Source organism: Scomber scombrus, chromosome 5 (assembly GCF_963691925.1).
Source record: "Scomber scombrus chromosome 5, fScoSco1.1, whole genome shotgun sequence".
Classification (NCBI taxonomy): domain Eukaryota; kingdom Metazoa; phylum Chordata; class Actinopteri; order Scombriformes; family Scombridae; genus Scomber; species Scomber scombrus.
The window spans coordinates 11,046,766-11,063,379 of NC_084974.1; the positions used below are offsets into that span (position 1 = coordinate 11,046,766).

A 16,614-nucleotide genomic window follows, 5' to 3' on the forward strand; every position below is an offset into this window, starting at 1 on the left:
TTCAATATATATTTAGGGTGATACTAAGCTATAAATGTATTTCTGTTACTTGAGTTACACCCAGGTAACTACAATTTTGCCTTGTACTGAATAGGAGACTACACTATTAACAATCCCTACGGTCATCAGAAACGTGTAGGAAAAACTAAAAGAAGCCAGTCATAGTTCTTGTGGGCCCCTGAGGTATCTTCTTAGCCTCCGTAACCCTGATGGGTAGCAAAATGTTTTAGGAGGCGCACATCAGCTTAAGGTATCTTCAATCTGGATATTTCCAGGTTAATTTAAGGTGGTTGGCTCTGCCATTAAGGTGTTGAAGTGTTTAACATTTTTTACTAATTTTAAACTGTAATATGTAGTTGTAGGTGGCGCTGTGGCTTACTTGGTTAAAGTGCCTGTCTAGTAAACAGGAGATCCTGGGTTCAAATCCCAGCAGTGCCTTTTCAGCAGCTCACCAAAGCTGTAGTTGTATCTGCATCAGAACAACATTTATGTGGTTATGGCTGTTAGTGGCCCTTAAGCAGTTGAAGGTTTAACATTTCCTACTACATTTAAACAGTTTTTAACCAGTTGGCATACTTGTAGTGATATTTATGTCGATACTAATGCTTGTATTGATATTTGCTTTTCTAAAAATAATATCCACATTTTAAACATTCTTTCCTCGTGTCAAGTCACAGCGATTGCAAACCTGTAACTCTCTCATTAAAACTGCAGTGTAGGTGGCGCTGTGGCTTAGTTGGTTAAAGCGCCTGTCTAGTAAACAGGAGATCCTGGGTTCAAATCCCAGCAGTGCCTTTTCAACAGCCCACCACAGCTGTATCTGTGTCAAAATAACATGTATGGGTTTATGGTTGTAAGTGGCCCTTAAGGGGTTAAAGGTTTAACATCTCCTACCAAATAGAAACAGTTTTTAACCAGTTGGCATATTTGTATTGATATTTGCTTTTGTAAAAATAGCTCCACCTTTATTAAACATTGTCTCACACATCACAGTTGTTCCAAAGATGTAACTGTCTCATTATCTTATGTTGGCACATGGTGCTGTGGCTTAGTTGGTTAAAGCGCCTGTCTAGTAAACAGGAGATCCTGGGTTCAAATCCCAGCAGTGCCTTTTCAACAGCCCACCACAGCTGTAGTTGTATCTGCATCAGAACAACATATATATGGTTATAGTTGTAAGTGGTCATTTCTGAAGCCAAATCTATGCTTGATGCAACACATATAATCAGTGTCCTCCCATATGTTACTGCAACATATGTGCTGATTTTGGATGAAAGGATGTATCGTTCATTATTGTGACATGTCCTGCTTTAATTATATTCCCCACACTAATGTTTCACTTTACTTTGTTATATAGAGTGACAGTGGGCTACAAAATGTATCCCAGCAGTGTGTTTCTACCTGGCAGGCAAAGTGACATTGTGAGATGTCATCCTGAATTTGTTGGTGCTTTTAGAAAAGCAATAATCCCTTTATTTGTTGTAGTATACTGTAGTATAGATCAGTCTGCAGGACATGATTTGTACAACTACAATACATGACCTTTAGTTATCTTTAGTATGAGACTACTTGCAGGTATGACTTGGGAATAATGCTGCAGGTTTAGTAGATCTATTGGCATACTTGTGTTGATAAATGCTTTTCTAGAAATAAATCAGTTTTTTAAACAATCTTACCTCACATCAAGTCACAGCGGCCGCAAAAGTGTAACTCTCATTAATATGTAGATGTAGGTGGCGCTGTGGCTTAGTTGGTTAAAGTGCCTGTTTAGTAAACAGGAGATCCTGGGTTCAAATCCCAGCAGTGCCTTTTCAACAGCCCACCACAGCTGTAGTTGTATCTGTCAGAACAACATGTATGTGGTTATGGCTGTAAGTGGCCCTTGAAGGTTTAACATTTCCTACTAAATCTAACCAGTTTGTATTCTTGTAGTGATATTTATATCAATACTTGTATTGATATTTGCTTTTCTAAAACTAAAATCCACTTTTTAAACATTTTTCCCACATGTAAATTCAACGTTTTCGCAAAACTGTAACTCTTTCATTAATATGCACATGTAGGTGGCGCTGTGGCTTAGTTGGTTAAAATGCCTGTCTAGTAAACAGGAGATCCTGGGTTCGAATCCCAGCAGTGCCTTTTCAGCAGCTCACCACAGCTGTAGTTGTATCTGCATCAGAACAACATTTATGTGGTTATGGCTGTTAGTGGCCCTTAAGCAGTTGAAGGTTTAACATTTCCTACTACATTTAAACAGTGTTTAACCAGTTGGCATACTTGTAGTGATATTTATGTCGATACTAATGCTTGTATTGATATTTGCTTTTCTAAAAATAATATCCACATTTTAAACAGTCTTTCCTCGTGTCAAGTCACAGCGATTGCAAAGCCGTAACTCTCTCATTAAAACTGCAGTGTACGTGGCGCTGTGGCTTAGTTGGTTAAAGCGCCTGTCTAGTAAACAGGAGATCCTGGGTTCAAATCCCAGCAGTGCCTTTTCAACAGCCCACCACAGCTGTATCTGTGTCAAAATAACATGTATGGGTTTATGGTTGTAAGTGGCCCTTAAGGGGTTAAAGGTTTAACATCTCCTACCAAATAGAAACAGTTTTTAACCAGTTGGCATATTTGTATTGATATTTGCTTTTGTAAAAAATAGCTCCACCTTTATTACACGTTGTCTCACACATCACAGTTGTTTCAAAGATGTAAGTGTCTCATTATCTCATGTTGGTACACGGCGCTGTGGCTTAGTTGGTTAAAGCGCCTGTCTAGTAAACAGGAGATCCTGGGTTCGAATCCCAGCAGTGCCTTTTCAGGTGCTTGTAGAAAAGCACCCTTCATTTGGTGTAGTATAGATGTCTCTGCAGGACATGATTTGTAGAGCCACAATGCTTGACCCATACTTATCCTTAGGATGAAAGCACTTGCAGGTATGACTTGGGAATAATGCTGCAGGTTTGGTAGCTCTATTTTTAGAATAAGAAATTATAATTTCCAGTATTTTTTAAGATACAAGTTACCATTATTTATTCAGAGAGCTAGGCCTGAAAGTCCAGCGAACCCCTCTCCCTTTCATCTCACTGCTCAGGTACAAATGTTGCATAGATGAGCTGCTTATTAGTCCTAGTAGCTGCATGCATATCATTTTTAGTTTGTTGTTGGAAAAGGTGGACATTGATTATGTCTGAAGCAGTGGATCAGTTTAGGTAAAATTCATTTATCGTATCTACATCCATGAATCAGTGATGATTAACCACAGTGTAAAAACTTCCAGTTGCACACATGAGGATCCATACATAGAAACAGGGCTTTGTGTTGCAGTACATTGATACTGACATGAAGACTAGAAACGGCTGTCACTCCTGATCTAATTTAGTTTGGAAACACACATGTCCAACATGAAGAAGAAGAAGAAGAAGGAGAGCTTTAAAAAGCCCTGACTCAAGAAACAGTTTGGACTCAGGGTTTTCACATGCACACTTATGTCTGTGATTATCAAGTGCCACGTTGTAAAGTAGGTTGACTTTGTTCAGCTCATTCTGATATGAGAGATTACAGTAAAGCTGTGATCATGCAGAATTGTTTCTATGCAGGATACGTCTCTGTCGTGTTAATTTAACTGTTATGGTAGCTCCTTACTATTGAGTTCTTTTCTTTTAAATGTTTGTGGAGCCAGTTCAGTATCAGTCAGCCATTACTAAATTGGGTTTCAGTGCTTTTCAAAAGACCTGCCCCGTGTGAGGCTCGAACTCACGACCTTCAGATTATGAGACTGACGCGCTGCCTACTGCGCCAACGAGGCCTGCAGGACTTGCAGAGCATGTGTGCTTTAGAGCGCAGACACAATGCCTGAAGGGCGGGGGTGGAAGTTTCTGTCTCTGAACAGGGGAGGGAGCGTGTCCTATTTCAAATGACATGCATGGGGGTGGAGTTAAACACTAAACATGTGCTCCAGCCTCTTGCAGTAGATCATTGACATCTGGGAATACTGCAGTAATGTCTCTGTGTCTCTGTGTCGGATTTAAATGAATGGCTCAGTCATTAAGATTTTGACGTGGCTCTTCTCAGCTATTAAAGCCAGAAATTTAAAACAGCCTCTGTCTAGAAAAACAGACAGAACACATGCAGCTTTAACACAAACTGATGCCTTGGGAAAAATTTGACAAGAAGTGTTGCCCTATTTGTTTGGGCTGTAATTAGCATAGGGAGAATTGGCAGTAATTATGCTGTCTATGCTTACAGTAAGTGTTGTCTTCCTTTCCTGCATCTTCCCTCACCGTTTCCCTTCCCAGTTGCTGCTTGTTTGTAGTTGTTAGATTCCTTCACACAGTCTGTTGTATGGAGTTAATTTTAGACAGCATTTTTAGTTTTAGTGAGCTGCTTCTACAGCTGCTTACATTCATAAAGTAAATTCATAAATATCCTTGGGCTACAGACAGTCACGCCCGCCGATAGGGGGGGACAAACGGGTCTGTTGTCCCGGGCCCAGGATAAGGGGGGGCCCAGAACTGGGCCCACATTAAATTATTGAATAATTTTTTCAAAATAGGCCTATTTGTGGAAAAAAATGCAATATTTGAGTTACATAAAAGCTTTTAATTGTTTTCTTCCTAATGGCTCTTGAAATAGTGGTCAAGAACCCCCCCACCCCCAACACAAAAATGGTTTGGCCACTGATCAAAATTTGATGTTGTCATTTGAAGTTCAGTACGCTAAAAATGTCCGGTCAGCCCAAGTCCGGTGCTCAGAAAAGTAAAGAAAAGAGAAGAAGAGAAGAAAAAGAAAATAGAGGCCTTAGAGATTTTCTAAACAAATATTTTAAAAAAGGTGGTGACGGTGAAGCTGGAACTAGTAAAGTCAACGTAGAGCAAGGTAAGAAACAGCGCAGCCAACGTTTACCGGCAGCCTTGTAACGTAACCTAACTGGTCAGCTCTAATGTTAACGTCCATTAGCTTGTATAAAAGCCTGACACAACACGTTATCTTTGACAGAAACAGTTGAGTTTGGTAGCTCCGTCAGAGAGGAGAGAGATCCAGCTGCAGTCAGGTGACCGAGAGAGTGATGCGGGAGAGCTGCCCCGCAACGGAGGGACAGAGTCAGGCTACCGGTGAGAGAGAAGAGAGTCACAGTGGAGCGGGAGGGGCCCGCTGCCCCGTCAGAGAGTCTGAGCAGGATGGATCAGAGACTGATCAGATATTTAATTTCAGCGATCCTGCATTATGGCCCACTAAAATGACCGAGTCTGATAGAGTAGGAGTAGGAAGAGCAGAGGAGAGGCAGTGTTGGGGAGACTTAAACTACATGTAGTTGAACTACATAGCTTAACTACAATTAGCTGTAACTTGCTGGTAGTTAAACTACATTCATATGTTGTGCTGCGTCAAGTATTTCAACTACTTTTTCGGTCATTTTTTGTAGTTAAACTACTCAATTTACAAACTACAATTTTGGTCAATAACATGAAATATTATTATTTTATTTTTTTAAGATTTTGTTGGCATGGGCGCCTTTATTTAGCAGCGTATATGGCATGTGCTCTAACCACTCGACCACCTGCACATGAAATATTTTTTATTAAAAAAAGACCTATATAATAATAATTGTTAATTAAAATTTTTTTTTGAAAAAAGGCATGAATCATGTCATGACATGCCAACATTGTTGTTGAAGACACACCGATCTAGAATATGTCTACCTCTTTGGGTTTTTTATTACATTTTTTGTAGACTGATTTACATTTCTGATTTACATGTGGGTATTGGGGTAGGCTTTTCATTTTCTCTTTATATTACCCAACATATCTATAGATTACCCAACATGTCTATGGAGAACCTACAGTATGTTGACCAGCTTGTTTCTTTAAAAAAATAAAACTGAGTTGAGAGGCATATTTCTGCTGGCATGTGAATTTTGTGTAGGCTATTATATTTAGTTTCATATACACCACATGTTGATTTATTTAACACTGAGTTAAATGAGTATAATGAGTATAAGTAGTTGCTAAAGCTACTTTTCTTAGCTGTAGTTTTACAAACTACATTTCTCCAGGGGTAGAAATGGTAGTTTGTTCAAACTACTGCCAGGCTGAACTACATGTAGTTTTACAAGCTATGCTTGCAAAGTAGCTTCCCCAACACTGACGAGAGGAGAGGAAGAGGAGAGGAGAGGAAGAGCGAAAGGGAAAAGGAGAGATCCGGGTGCGTGGGGGCCCATCTAAGATTATCTCGTCCCGGGCCCAGGCAAGACTGTCAGCTGGCCTGCATACAGTATACATGCTGTTTTTATACATTACTAAAGCTGCACTTAGCAAAAGGCCTATAGCCATTCAAACAGCCAGGTGGAAAAGATTCCTTAAGCCATGTTAATTCAACACCCGTTTAGACAAATACTCATCGTTGCATTCCTCCCACACTCCGTAATTTTAATTGGTGCTCTGTAATTCAATCATCTTCCCGATAAGCCTTGAACAAGTCATTGAAATGGGAGCTCTCATGTAGGTTAGCTAAGAAGGTGTCCTTAACATCTACATGTGAATAAAGAAGAGGGAATGCTAATGATAAGGTCATGTCTGAGACCACTTAAACGATAATACCATTTACATGTGAAAACGACTTGTCTTTGTAATGACATGCGTTGACACTGAAAAAAAAGAGTAGGTAGCTGAATCTTGTAATCTTCCCACTCCTTCATTCAGCAAACAAGACAAATGTGTTTGCATCTGTGCTCCTTGTTATGACCTCCTCATTACTTACTGTATGTGTTTGAATATACTTTACCCCAAGATGCAAGTTGCCCATTTTGATACATGTACCTGTATCTGTCATCAAACAGCTGAGCGAGTTTAAAATGTGATTTAACACTTCATAAATGGTGCCTGTTTACCAAAATACAACAATACATTCTTTGCTGATATGTTAATATGTTAATCAAATCACTATTTTATACTTTTAAACATAAATGCATTAAATATTAGAGTTGCATTCAAGCCTCATAAGACAGATCAGGGAAAAAGCTTAATAAAGCCTAATACCTTTTCCTTTTATACCATTTTGTTCATAGATTAAATTTTGTCTTACATTTAAAGCAACTAGTTCATCGGGATTCAACGCAATATATTGTGTTCATGAAAATTTCTTTTTGAGCTTGCGAACGTAAACATTGCTCTCATGTCCCACCCGGCGCTGTGGCTTAGTTGGTTAAAGCGCCTGTCTAGTAAACAGGAGATCCTGGGTTCGAATCCCAGCAGTGCCTTTTCAATAGTTAAGCACACTTTGTTTCACTGTAGGGAGATTTATTTAATAAATGTCAAGATTCAGGGCAACATGTACACAAAATGATGCAGTCTCACTCAGATCAAGATCTCTGTTGCAAAAGTGAAGATACACGATACAAATAGACAGTTATCCTAAAGCACATACACATAGCATCAGAAACAATTCTCTAAAAAGTTAACATTTTTAAATCATCCAGTGGGATGAGATGTTCAAATTTCAAAATCCTTTGCAATGCATTTCATTTATATAATGTGAAGTACTGGAAGGCAGTCCAAGTTCAGTAAGGGCCGGCTTACTTTAGGCACAATCAAGATAATGATATATCTGTTAAAATATGCAGGTGAAATGTTTGTGCATCAGGTGAGGTCATCTACAGTGAACATGCCACTTTGTTAATTCATCACACAGGGCCAGTATTTTTTATCTGTCTGCGTAATCATATATCTAATGTTGTGTTTTTCATTGTGTGCATTCCTGGGCTGTGATAAGAGCTTCCACTGTCTCTGCTGCCAGGATGTTGTATGATGTTCAGAGGACAAGGGGAAAGTTAAAAGGGCTTTGTGGAGAGTTTGTTTTTAGTTATTTTTTGGAAAAACTGTCACAACATGAAGTCCACAAAAACAACAACAATAAAGTAATGCCTTTTGGTTGAGGTCGAGAATGGGCTTTGGTTCAATTAATGCAGTTGAGATTATTCAAATTGATAGTCAAATTTCAAGCTGCAGCTCTAACTCTCTTCTCACTGTTTCTCTGAATTTATGAACGGGTTGGATCCATTCACTGACAGTGCACTGAAATTCACACAGTAACCCTTTGCGTTCGCTCTCCTGGCATTACAGCTTTTTTATGTTCAATCCCACAAGACACAAAGACCAATTTGCACTCTAGGGTTCTTTTTGCCGGAGAGAAACAGACGTGCCGGATGCACCAATACATAGAGTGAGGTCACATATTCATTAGATCAAAACGATCCCTACCTTTTTGCGGCCGCTGTGTGAGTTTGCCCAAGTTCAAGATGCAGCCCCTGCCGTGCCCCTCCAGATGCTCCTGCTGATCAATGCCAATTATGTTGTAGAAACTATATCTTTACCGTGTCCTACTCATGCCAAAGAAGACAATTCACAGCCTTGTTACTTATGGAAGAGGAGTCGTTTATTCTGCACAGAATAAAAGAGACTGACTCTCACACACCCAAGTGAATATTATTTATAAAGACAGGCAGAGCTACAGAAGTCAAAACACACACACCAGTGTCTCCTGTTATTTTCCACGACCCCAGCTTGCTGGTCACCTTGTTCTCCCTTATCATACTCTCCTCCCAAACTGTCCTTGATATCCTGCATTCTCACACCACATATCCTGCTCTTTACTTGAATCTCTGCACATACACACTGCCTGTAACGCTTTCACAGAAAATGACCATTGCTAATTGACCTCTGCAATACGATAATGGCAACGTTTTTGGATAGCTCCTTCGATTTCATTCTAAACCTATTTACTGTAATCGTGTCACATTTGGAGGTGAAATATATAAGATGTGAAATACGTTTTGTGTCTGGACTGTTTACGTTACCTATAGTGATATAAAGAGTATTTGTAATCTACAAACACACTCATAAAATTCTCTGTGTCTTTTTGTTTCTGCAGAAGCTACAGTCTGAAGAAGGGACAGCTGGAGAGGGACTATGCACAGGTAAGACTGGCTGGACTCTTACTGAATAAATGCTTCACTTTAACAGAACTGAGGTAAACAGGTAAATGACTATAGTAACTTTAATGATTGTTGCATCATGGCTTCACTTTTTGATGAAATTATGTACAAATAAATATAAAGGTTTATTTGTTAGGTTTAAGTCTGTCAAAATTTGTTGGCCGGGGGCCATAATTTACTGTCCAGAAATTCTCCTAAGCCCATTACTTACAGTAAGAGAGTAATATTGTAGATCCTGTTTCAGGAGTCTATTTCAGGAGTGTTGGGGAGCCCCCGCAAGATTACACAGAAATGTGATTATAATGTATTTCAAACCTCCGAAAGGAAAGTATCAGATGAATATGAGTGCATCAGTCTTGGAACACTCCTGATGCCTGACACAAAGCTTCAGAAATTGCTCAGTAAGCACTTAATGTAATCAGTAAAACTTTGCTTTTAAGTACATTATCAGAAGATTAAACAGTAGAAGACAGACCAACACTTTGAGCTCTAATTCTGTTTTCCTGTCGTAATCTTTGTCTTAAAGAAGTGTGTATATTATTTTGTAACAGCCCAGTAACATGGTGCTGTGGCTTAGTTGGTTAAAGCGCCTGTCTAGTAAACAGGAGATCCTGGGTTCGAATCCCAGCAGTGCCTTTTCTAACAGTCCAGCACAAAAGGCAAACGTGAACTGCTGTCACTTCTCTGAATAACTTCTCACACCTGCCAACTTGCATGTATGTTGTGTTGCAGCTCCACTTTCTGATATCAAGCCTAACTGCTACGCAAATGTGGACACTTTGAATGTGGTTAGAATGATGCACAGAAAAATCTAAAGGTTTGTGTGTTAGGTTGAGATTTGTCAAACTTTGTGACCTGTGGCCACATCTTTTTTTACAGCAATTTTACAGCAACAGTCATCACATTGTAAATCATATTTTTTTTTCTACATTCAGGAACATAGGATCAGCTCCAGGAAAATGACATATAATGCTGATATATATTTACATGCATTTAAATGAAATGTATTAACTTTGAATAAATGAAACAAATATGAGAATACCGGTCTAAAAACTATCCAAAAGTTCAGAAGCTATGGATTACTGTCAGTACATAACATTTGCAGTAAAACATGGCTGTCCAGCTCATTATTTACATAATAAACCTTATGAGATAAACTAGACTAAAGCCAAAACTTGCTCTAATTCCATTATCCTTTATGTTGTAGTTGCATCCTTAAAGGCTATCAGTTTATAGGTTACCAACCTAAACATTGTCTCTTGCTTAACAACACAGTTGTTGAGACTCTACAGGAAGGGAAAGCACATGTGTAGTGCTGACATCTCCCTAAGTAACTATCCAGACCTGCTAACTTGCGTGTGTGTTGACTTGTAGCTCCACTTGGGATATTACACTGCTGTGCAAATGTTAATACTGTGAAGGTAGTTAAAATGATGTACAAAAAAATATAGGTGTGTATGTGTTATGTAGAGATTTGTAACCCTACATTAAAAAAAAGCCCAGTAATTACTGTAAGAAAATTATCATGTTGTCACATCAGGCTGAAAGGAGCACTCTTTTGTATTCTGTTTTCAGGGGGAACCTCAGGAGTATAACATAAAATGTGGACATATTTATATTAAATTAGTTTAATTAACATTTTTGTTACTTTGAATACATCAAACAAAGATCTTAGAAGTCTGCTAAAGCCTGACCACAAAGGCTCAGAAATTGTGCATTAAGCACTTTATATTTTCACTTTCACTTGGCTGTTCAGTACATTATTTACAGATTTAACTCAAATTGCTTAATCTGTCAAACCAATGTTTAAGGGTCTTTTTGTTTTAGGCAACCAGCCGTAGTCAGAGTATGTGAGTAACTTATAATACTAACAGAGGTGACCACTGAACTGAATAGAATAGTGACACACAATAGTCAAATTTTAGCCTAAATTGCTACTTTCCTTAAAAAAATGTTGGTTTAAGCTACATTTTGGTGAAGCAAAACTAATATCACAATTAAAAGCTATGAAATGTCCATATGTAAATGGAGGATATTTGATGCAGGTAGCATGCTCCAGTCCATCAATTCCTGTTATCCAAAATGTCATTCATTATTTTATGAAACATTTTTTCACTTACAGTCAGTATTGAATCACAATATATGGTGAGATACATCTAGTGACACCAACTTAACTGTATCACATGGATGATGATTAAGTATCCCATTATATCTAAGAACTTAAACTTTTTTAATGCCTTAAATTGTTATAATAATTAGAATAAAACCTTGACTTTAATAGATAATGGTCTGTATTCATGTATCATAATTTGTAATTGTGAAAACTTAACTGTAAAAGACAATTTAACAGATAAACACATTTTGTCAGTGTACAAGGCCAGTGTTGGCTGTGTGCCACATCTTCCCCATGGTGATGAAAATGAGAATCAACTCACCTTGTTTAAATTAGAGCATTTTAAGGGAAAGTGTTTGTGGAACTGACTTTGGTTAGGTGCTTGCTAAAATAAGACCTGCCGATTTCTGTTTGATTCTTTTTTCAGATAAAGAAACTCACATGTGTGCTTCAGGCCACAGTTGGTTTCACTTCCCATATTCTATTTGGTTATTCACAGATGTCTCAGTATTGCCTCCACCTTCTTTCTTTCAGCCATCATTTCCTCCTGTTGCTACATAGTTATGTGTGTTGCAAGTTAGAGGCACCAAAGTTTCTTGCAAGTAAATAAATAAGCCCCATGTTCATTCAGCAATAAAACATGTATCTGTTCTGCAGTGTGTCTTCTCGTTGCTCCAAGTAATTCTAGCAAACAACTTAAAATGATCTGAGTAATCTGTAGATAGTCTAATAAATAATAATAATAACTTAACTAACAGACAGGATTTCCATGTCAAACTGACCAAAGGTCTGTTTGGGAGTGGGACTTAAAACCAGGTAGAGATTAATGGCTCACAATATTATAGTATTCCAGCATAACAAAGTATTCATACACTAGATCTTGGGGAAATTGTAATGTACATGTTTCACAATTTTCTGACATTTTAGTGCAATTCCTGTGGTTTCTAAGAGGGGGTTGGTGTTGCTACGGTGGGCAGGAATTACTGCTTCCTTATCATGAAATTGTTTATACCCATAAGACAGCCACTTTGTAGTGTGCTGCAGATTTGTCAGGGCACACAAAATCAAAAAGACATTTCACAGTAGAAGGTTGCATCAACATACTATTTGACACACAGCTCTACTACCTCTACAAACCAAGCGGTGTCTGCCACCAACAAAAGTGCAACACTGTCTGCTTTCTATTGTAGCTTTGATGCAGCACAACTTTTGCTCCTTTTACATGCATGTTCACACACACAAACATCCGGTTAGACCATTGACTATATGTGAATATGGATGACGTGTCTCCACTTCTTACAGCTATGCAGAAATGAAACCAACATATCTCCTTTCTTGGAACTCCCATTTTGCTTGTGGCATCACTTTTGGGGAGCTGTCATGACGTTCATCTTTATATACAGTCAATGGTTCTGAAACACATTGACAACCAGTCTCAGCTGCAAAATATTTGTGTCGCTTAATGAAAAACTACTTATAAACATACTCAATCTATGCAGCCATCCACATATATGACACTAATTTTGTAGCCCTAATATCATCCTGGTATGTGGGTCAATGACGTATAAGGATTTAGAACAACTCAATTGTAGAATAATAAAAACAAGCATATCTAATTCAGTAGTTCAAACATTCAGAATGTTGTGTACCTGAAGCTCCATATTATACATTTGAAATTAAGTGATTTTAGTGGGTTTTTCAAGATTAATTGGCACTGGCCTTTAAAAAGAGTCATGTGGTGCGACCACGATTCATCTTGAAATAAATTAATTTAGTTAACATGCTTCACATCTTTTTTTACAAGTTTTCAGTAATATAAAGTGTTTGGAAACAAAGTATTTGCATTTTTTAAAAATCTTTGTAAATGATGGTCTTTTATTTATATAAGATATTTCAAGATGAATCATGGTCGCACCAAATGACTTTTTTTTCAGGCCAGTGCCAATTAATCTTGAAAACCCCCACTAAAATCACTTTCAAATTGTAATATGAATTGTCAGGTACACAACATTCTGAATGTTTGAACTACTGCATTAGATATGCTTGTTTTTATTATTTAAAATTGAGTTGTTGAAAATCCTTATACGTCATTGACCCATGTACACATGAGAAGACAAGATAGAGTGCAGACAGAAAAGGTGCCTTTGTTTATGTGTGTTCATTTGCGTGTGGTTTGAATGATTAAGTGTGAGATCCTGTGGTCAACCCCTCTGGTTTGAGACACTCATTATCTTCCCCTCTCCCTCACTCTGTCTCTCTATGCTGTGCTGTTCTTCCTCAGCACTGTCTTGTTCACCTTAGAAATAGAGGTTGCCTAGCAACAACTCCCTACTCAAAAGGACAATGGGTTCCCTCTTAATTGTATGTGGTGTGTGTATGTGGGAATGTGTGAATATGGTTTATTTTATAACAGATGATAAAAGGGAAATAGATTTCGTTTCAGTACTCATTAAGCAAATATTTTTAGACAATTTTAAACAATAAAAAAAAAAAAATAGCATTTCATTATGTAATGTCTGCCCTTGCCTCTGTCTATATAGTGCTCAGTTAGTCGACGACTCATGGAAACCCCTCTGCTCACTCATTGGCCCCTTCCTGGCAACACAGACAGAAATCAAGCCAATCAGCTGGTCCAATAGACAGACAGAAAGTGAGACAAAGAGGAGACACAGAGGGAAGGCGCAAGCTATTAGGGACGGACAGAGAGGTAGGAAAAGAGAAGTAGACACAGACATTTCATAAAAAGAACAAGAGAAAAAGCTAGATGAAATGACCTGAGTCGTCATGTGGAGAGGACAAAAACGAGCAACAAAGAAAGTGAAGATGCTGTCATTTAACCTTTGTCCTTTCACCGTGTCGGAACAGACATTCCCACTGTGAGGAAGTCAGCTGCAATTACCTGCTGTCAATCAAGAGCTCTGTGTTCTCTTTCAACATTTGTTTTGGTATCTCACAATGGGAAACCATCTCCGTGCTGTCCCCCAGAAGCTATTTTACACTACAGTAGTTTTGACTGGGACTTCCTCCTCCTATAAAAGCCTGATGTAATGTTGTCCATTCAATTTTAAACATCTTCCCGCTCTCAGAAGCAATCTCTCCAACAGCAGGTGTGGCTAATGGGCTAACAACAAAGTTAATAAAGTGAGCCAATTGGTTACTGAACTACTGGTTCTGCAAAGCTATCTGAGTGTAATGTCAGCAAACAGTAGCTGCTAAGCTGGCCACCATACTAGCTGCTTAGCGTTTCTCAGAACCAGTGGCTGAGACTGACCCTTCACTCACCAAGAAAAGGTCAAGCCACTGGCCAAGTCCTGCACATGGGGCAACACAATTGCTGGCGAAGACACCCTTTCTGCATGTGCTGCATGTCTAGCATCTCTGACTACTCGTGAACGTTGTGCATGTCTCTCCTTCAAAACAAGACTCACTAATGCAGGCTATGGCACCTAGCTAGCCTGTCGGTGGTGGACCTTGTGATGGGCATAGCCAACTAATCTGCCTCTGGAGTTAGTTGAGAGCCCTCAGGGACACACCATCCTCATGGGAGCCAGGGTTCAAGGGCTAAGAAACCCTTTGCTGTCACTGTGACACAAAGAGACCAAGTGTGCTGTTATCAGGGAGGGATGGCTGTTCCCCCCAAAAGATGTTTTTTCCTGAGTAAGTTAAAGAGGTCATGTTCCAGGACCTACAAAAGGTGTGCAATAGTTTTGACAACACTCATATTTCACAACCATGCAAAGACGAGGAAAGTCAGACGTGCAAAGAGCTCTTTGGAGGCCCAGCTGAGTCACACAAGCACCCACCAGTGCCCAGACTCACACCAGTGTGCTTCCTACCCAGTAAATTCATTAATAAAAAATGTTTTCTGGCATGCATCCAGGCCTCAAGCTGAGGGCACAGCCACATTTTATTAATGAAAGTGATGAGAAGAAGAGGGGAACAGGCAGTGGCTGTACAGTCCACAATGCCCGTTCAGCCCAGTACAGCAGGCAAGACTACCTCCAGGTCTACTGGTGGACCAAGCTCAGCAGTAGTGTCCATGTGTGGCATCAGATTAGGTAATAAAGACTGTAACCAGGGGTTACAGACTCAATTTTAGCTCTGACCTGATTCAACGTGATATTGCAGTCATGGGCTCAGGCAGTTTTTGCAGGAGGAAATCACTTTGTCCCGGTCCCAAAAAGGGGCAGAGGTGTACAGATGATATTAGATCAGCGTGCTTTGAATAAATACATGATACAGTTCAAGTTCATTATGTTGACACACACAGCTCTGATACACTTTGTGCATCCAGGCGACTGGTTTGCATCCACAGACCTAAAGGACGCTCATTTTCACATCCCTATTTAACCCCCTCACAGAAAGTATCCAATTTGCCTTCCAGGGCACAACACACAAATATCTGGTGCTCCTGTTTGGTCTTTGATTAAGTCCACTGGTGTTTGTAAAATGCATTGAAACTGCTGTTGCACTTGGCAACATATGGTACATTGATGACTGGTTTCTGGCAGCAAAGTTGCCCCTGCAAATTCAGGCACACACCAGACTGCTCACATCACATCTGGTGGCCCTGGCTTTCACAGTAAACTGGGGAAAGTGTGTTCTGATTTCAACTCAAAACATCACATTAGGCCTGTCTGAAGATTAAGTCGCATTCAAAGCACGTCTGCCAGTGGAAAGGGTGAAAGCCTTTTGGGCTTGTCCAGCACTTTTTTGTAGGGGGGTGATGGTAAAGTTCAGAATGTGCCTTTGGCTGCTGGGGCTGATGGCATCAGCACTGGTATTCATTCCACTCTGTGGCTTATACATGAGGCCAGTTCAGCAATGGGTTACATCAGTCAAACTGAACCCGACACACCATAGCCACAGAGTCTTGGTTTCCAAGGTGTGCATCCTTGCTCTCTGCACTGGTAGATGCACAAATATGCACAAAGATATTACCATAGATGCCTCTCTAGCCAGCTGGGGAGCCACATATGAAGGCAGAATAGTAGATGATACATGGAGCTCATAGATGCAGTTGGTTCTTATAAACTGCTTTGAACCCCAGGCTGTCTCAGTGGCACTGAAATATTTATGCCCCTTTCTCAGAGGGTAGCATGTACGGTCAGAATGGACAAGACTATGGTAGTGGCATATATCAAGAGGCAATGTGATCTGCTCTCATGTCATTTGCATACATTGGCACACAGACCGATTATGTGGAGCAGCTCTGGCCTAATATCACTGAGAGCCACACACATGTCGGGCTTATTGAATCTGGGGGCAGATTTACTGTCTAGCCAGTCTTCCCTACAATGATTGGGAACTCCATAGCAAAGTAGCTTAAATATGGAAGAATTACAGTTGGTGGAGATAAACCTCCTGTTTTATTGCCTGTCCAGTCAGAGCACTTCACTGAGGTTGGATGCTTTAGCATACGCGTGACTGCGTGTCCTCCCATACACCTTTCCCCAGTTAGAGCTGTTGTCAGGTTGATCACTGGCTAGTGGAGATATTTCAGCTGCTGTGG

At 39.6% G+C, this 16,614-nt stretch overlaps 2 protein-coding genes and 10 non-coding genes across 12 annotated transcripts in view; 10 read left to right on the forward strand and 2 right to left on the reverse strand.

Moving 5' to 3' along the window:
• Positions 1 to 8,287, reverse strand: part of LOC133980164 (P2Y purinoceptor 2-like) — a 31,312-nt gene extending 23,025 nt beyond the window's left edge. The window contains exon 1 of the mRNA XM_062418769.1: positions 8,256 to 8,287. The gene's annotated coding sequence lies outside the window, so the exon portion shown is untranslated. The remainder of the gene's footprint in view (positions 1 to 8,255) is intronic.
• The window catches only part of LOC133980163 (F-BAR and double SH3 domains protein 2-like), a 74,306-nt gene that overhangs the window by 16,064 nt on the left and 41,628 nt on the right, over positions 1 to 16,614 (forward strand). The window contains exon 3 of the mRNA XM_062418767.1: positions 8,926 to 8,971. Within this exon, the coding sequence (XP_062274751.1) occupies positions 8,926 to 8,971 (46 nt within the window). The remainder of the gene's footprint in view (positions 1 to 8,925; positions 8,972 to 16,614) is intronic.
• trnat-agu (transfer RNA threonine (anticodon AGU)) lies at positions 365 to 438 on the forward strand. The gene has a single exon. It is a non-coding gene; the product is annotated as a tRNA-Thr (tRNA).
• On the forward strand, positions 722 to 795 carry trnat-agu (transfer RNA threonine (anticodon AGU)). The gene has a single exon. It is a non-coding gene; the product is annotated as a tRNA-Thr (tRNA).
• trnat-agu (transfer RNA threonine (anticodon AGU)) lies at positions 1,038 to 1,111 on the forward strand. The gene has a single exon. It is a non-coding gene; the product is annotated as a tRNA-Thr (tRNA).
• On the forward strand, positions 1,736 to 1,809 carry trnat-agu (transfer RNA threonine (anticodon AGU)). Its single transcript has one exon. It is a non-coding gene; the product is annotated as a tRNA-Thr (tRNA).
• trnat-agu (transfer RNA threonine (anticodon AGU)) lies at positions 2,066 to 2,139 on the forward strand. Its single transcript has one exon. It is a non-coding gene; the product is annotated as a tRNA-Thr (tRNA).
• trnat-agu (transfer RNA threonine (anticodon AGU)) lies at positions 2,423 to 2,496 on the forward strand. The gene has a single exon. It is a non-coding gene; the product is annotated as a tRNA-Thr (tRNA).
• trnat-agu (transfer RNA threonine (anticodon AGU)) lies at positions 2,740 to 2,813 on the forward strand. The gene has a single exon. It is a non-coding gene; the product is annotated as a tRNA-Thr (tRNA).
• trnam-cau (transfer RNA methionine (anticodon CAU)) lies at positions 3,733 to 3,805 on the reverse strand. Its single transcript has one exon. It is a non-coding gene; the product is annotated as a tRNA-Met (tRNA).
• Positions 7,182 to 7,255, forward strand: trnat-agu (transfer RNA threonine (anticodon AGU)). The gene has a single exon. It is a non-coding gene; the product is annotated as a tRNA-Thr (tRNA).
• Positions 9,552 to 9,625, forward strand: trnat-agu (transfer RNA threonine (anticodon AGU)). The gene has a single exon. It is a non-coding gene; the product is annotated as a tRNA-Thr (tRNA).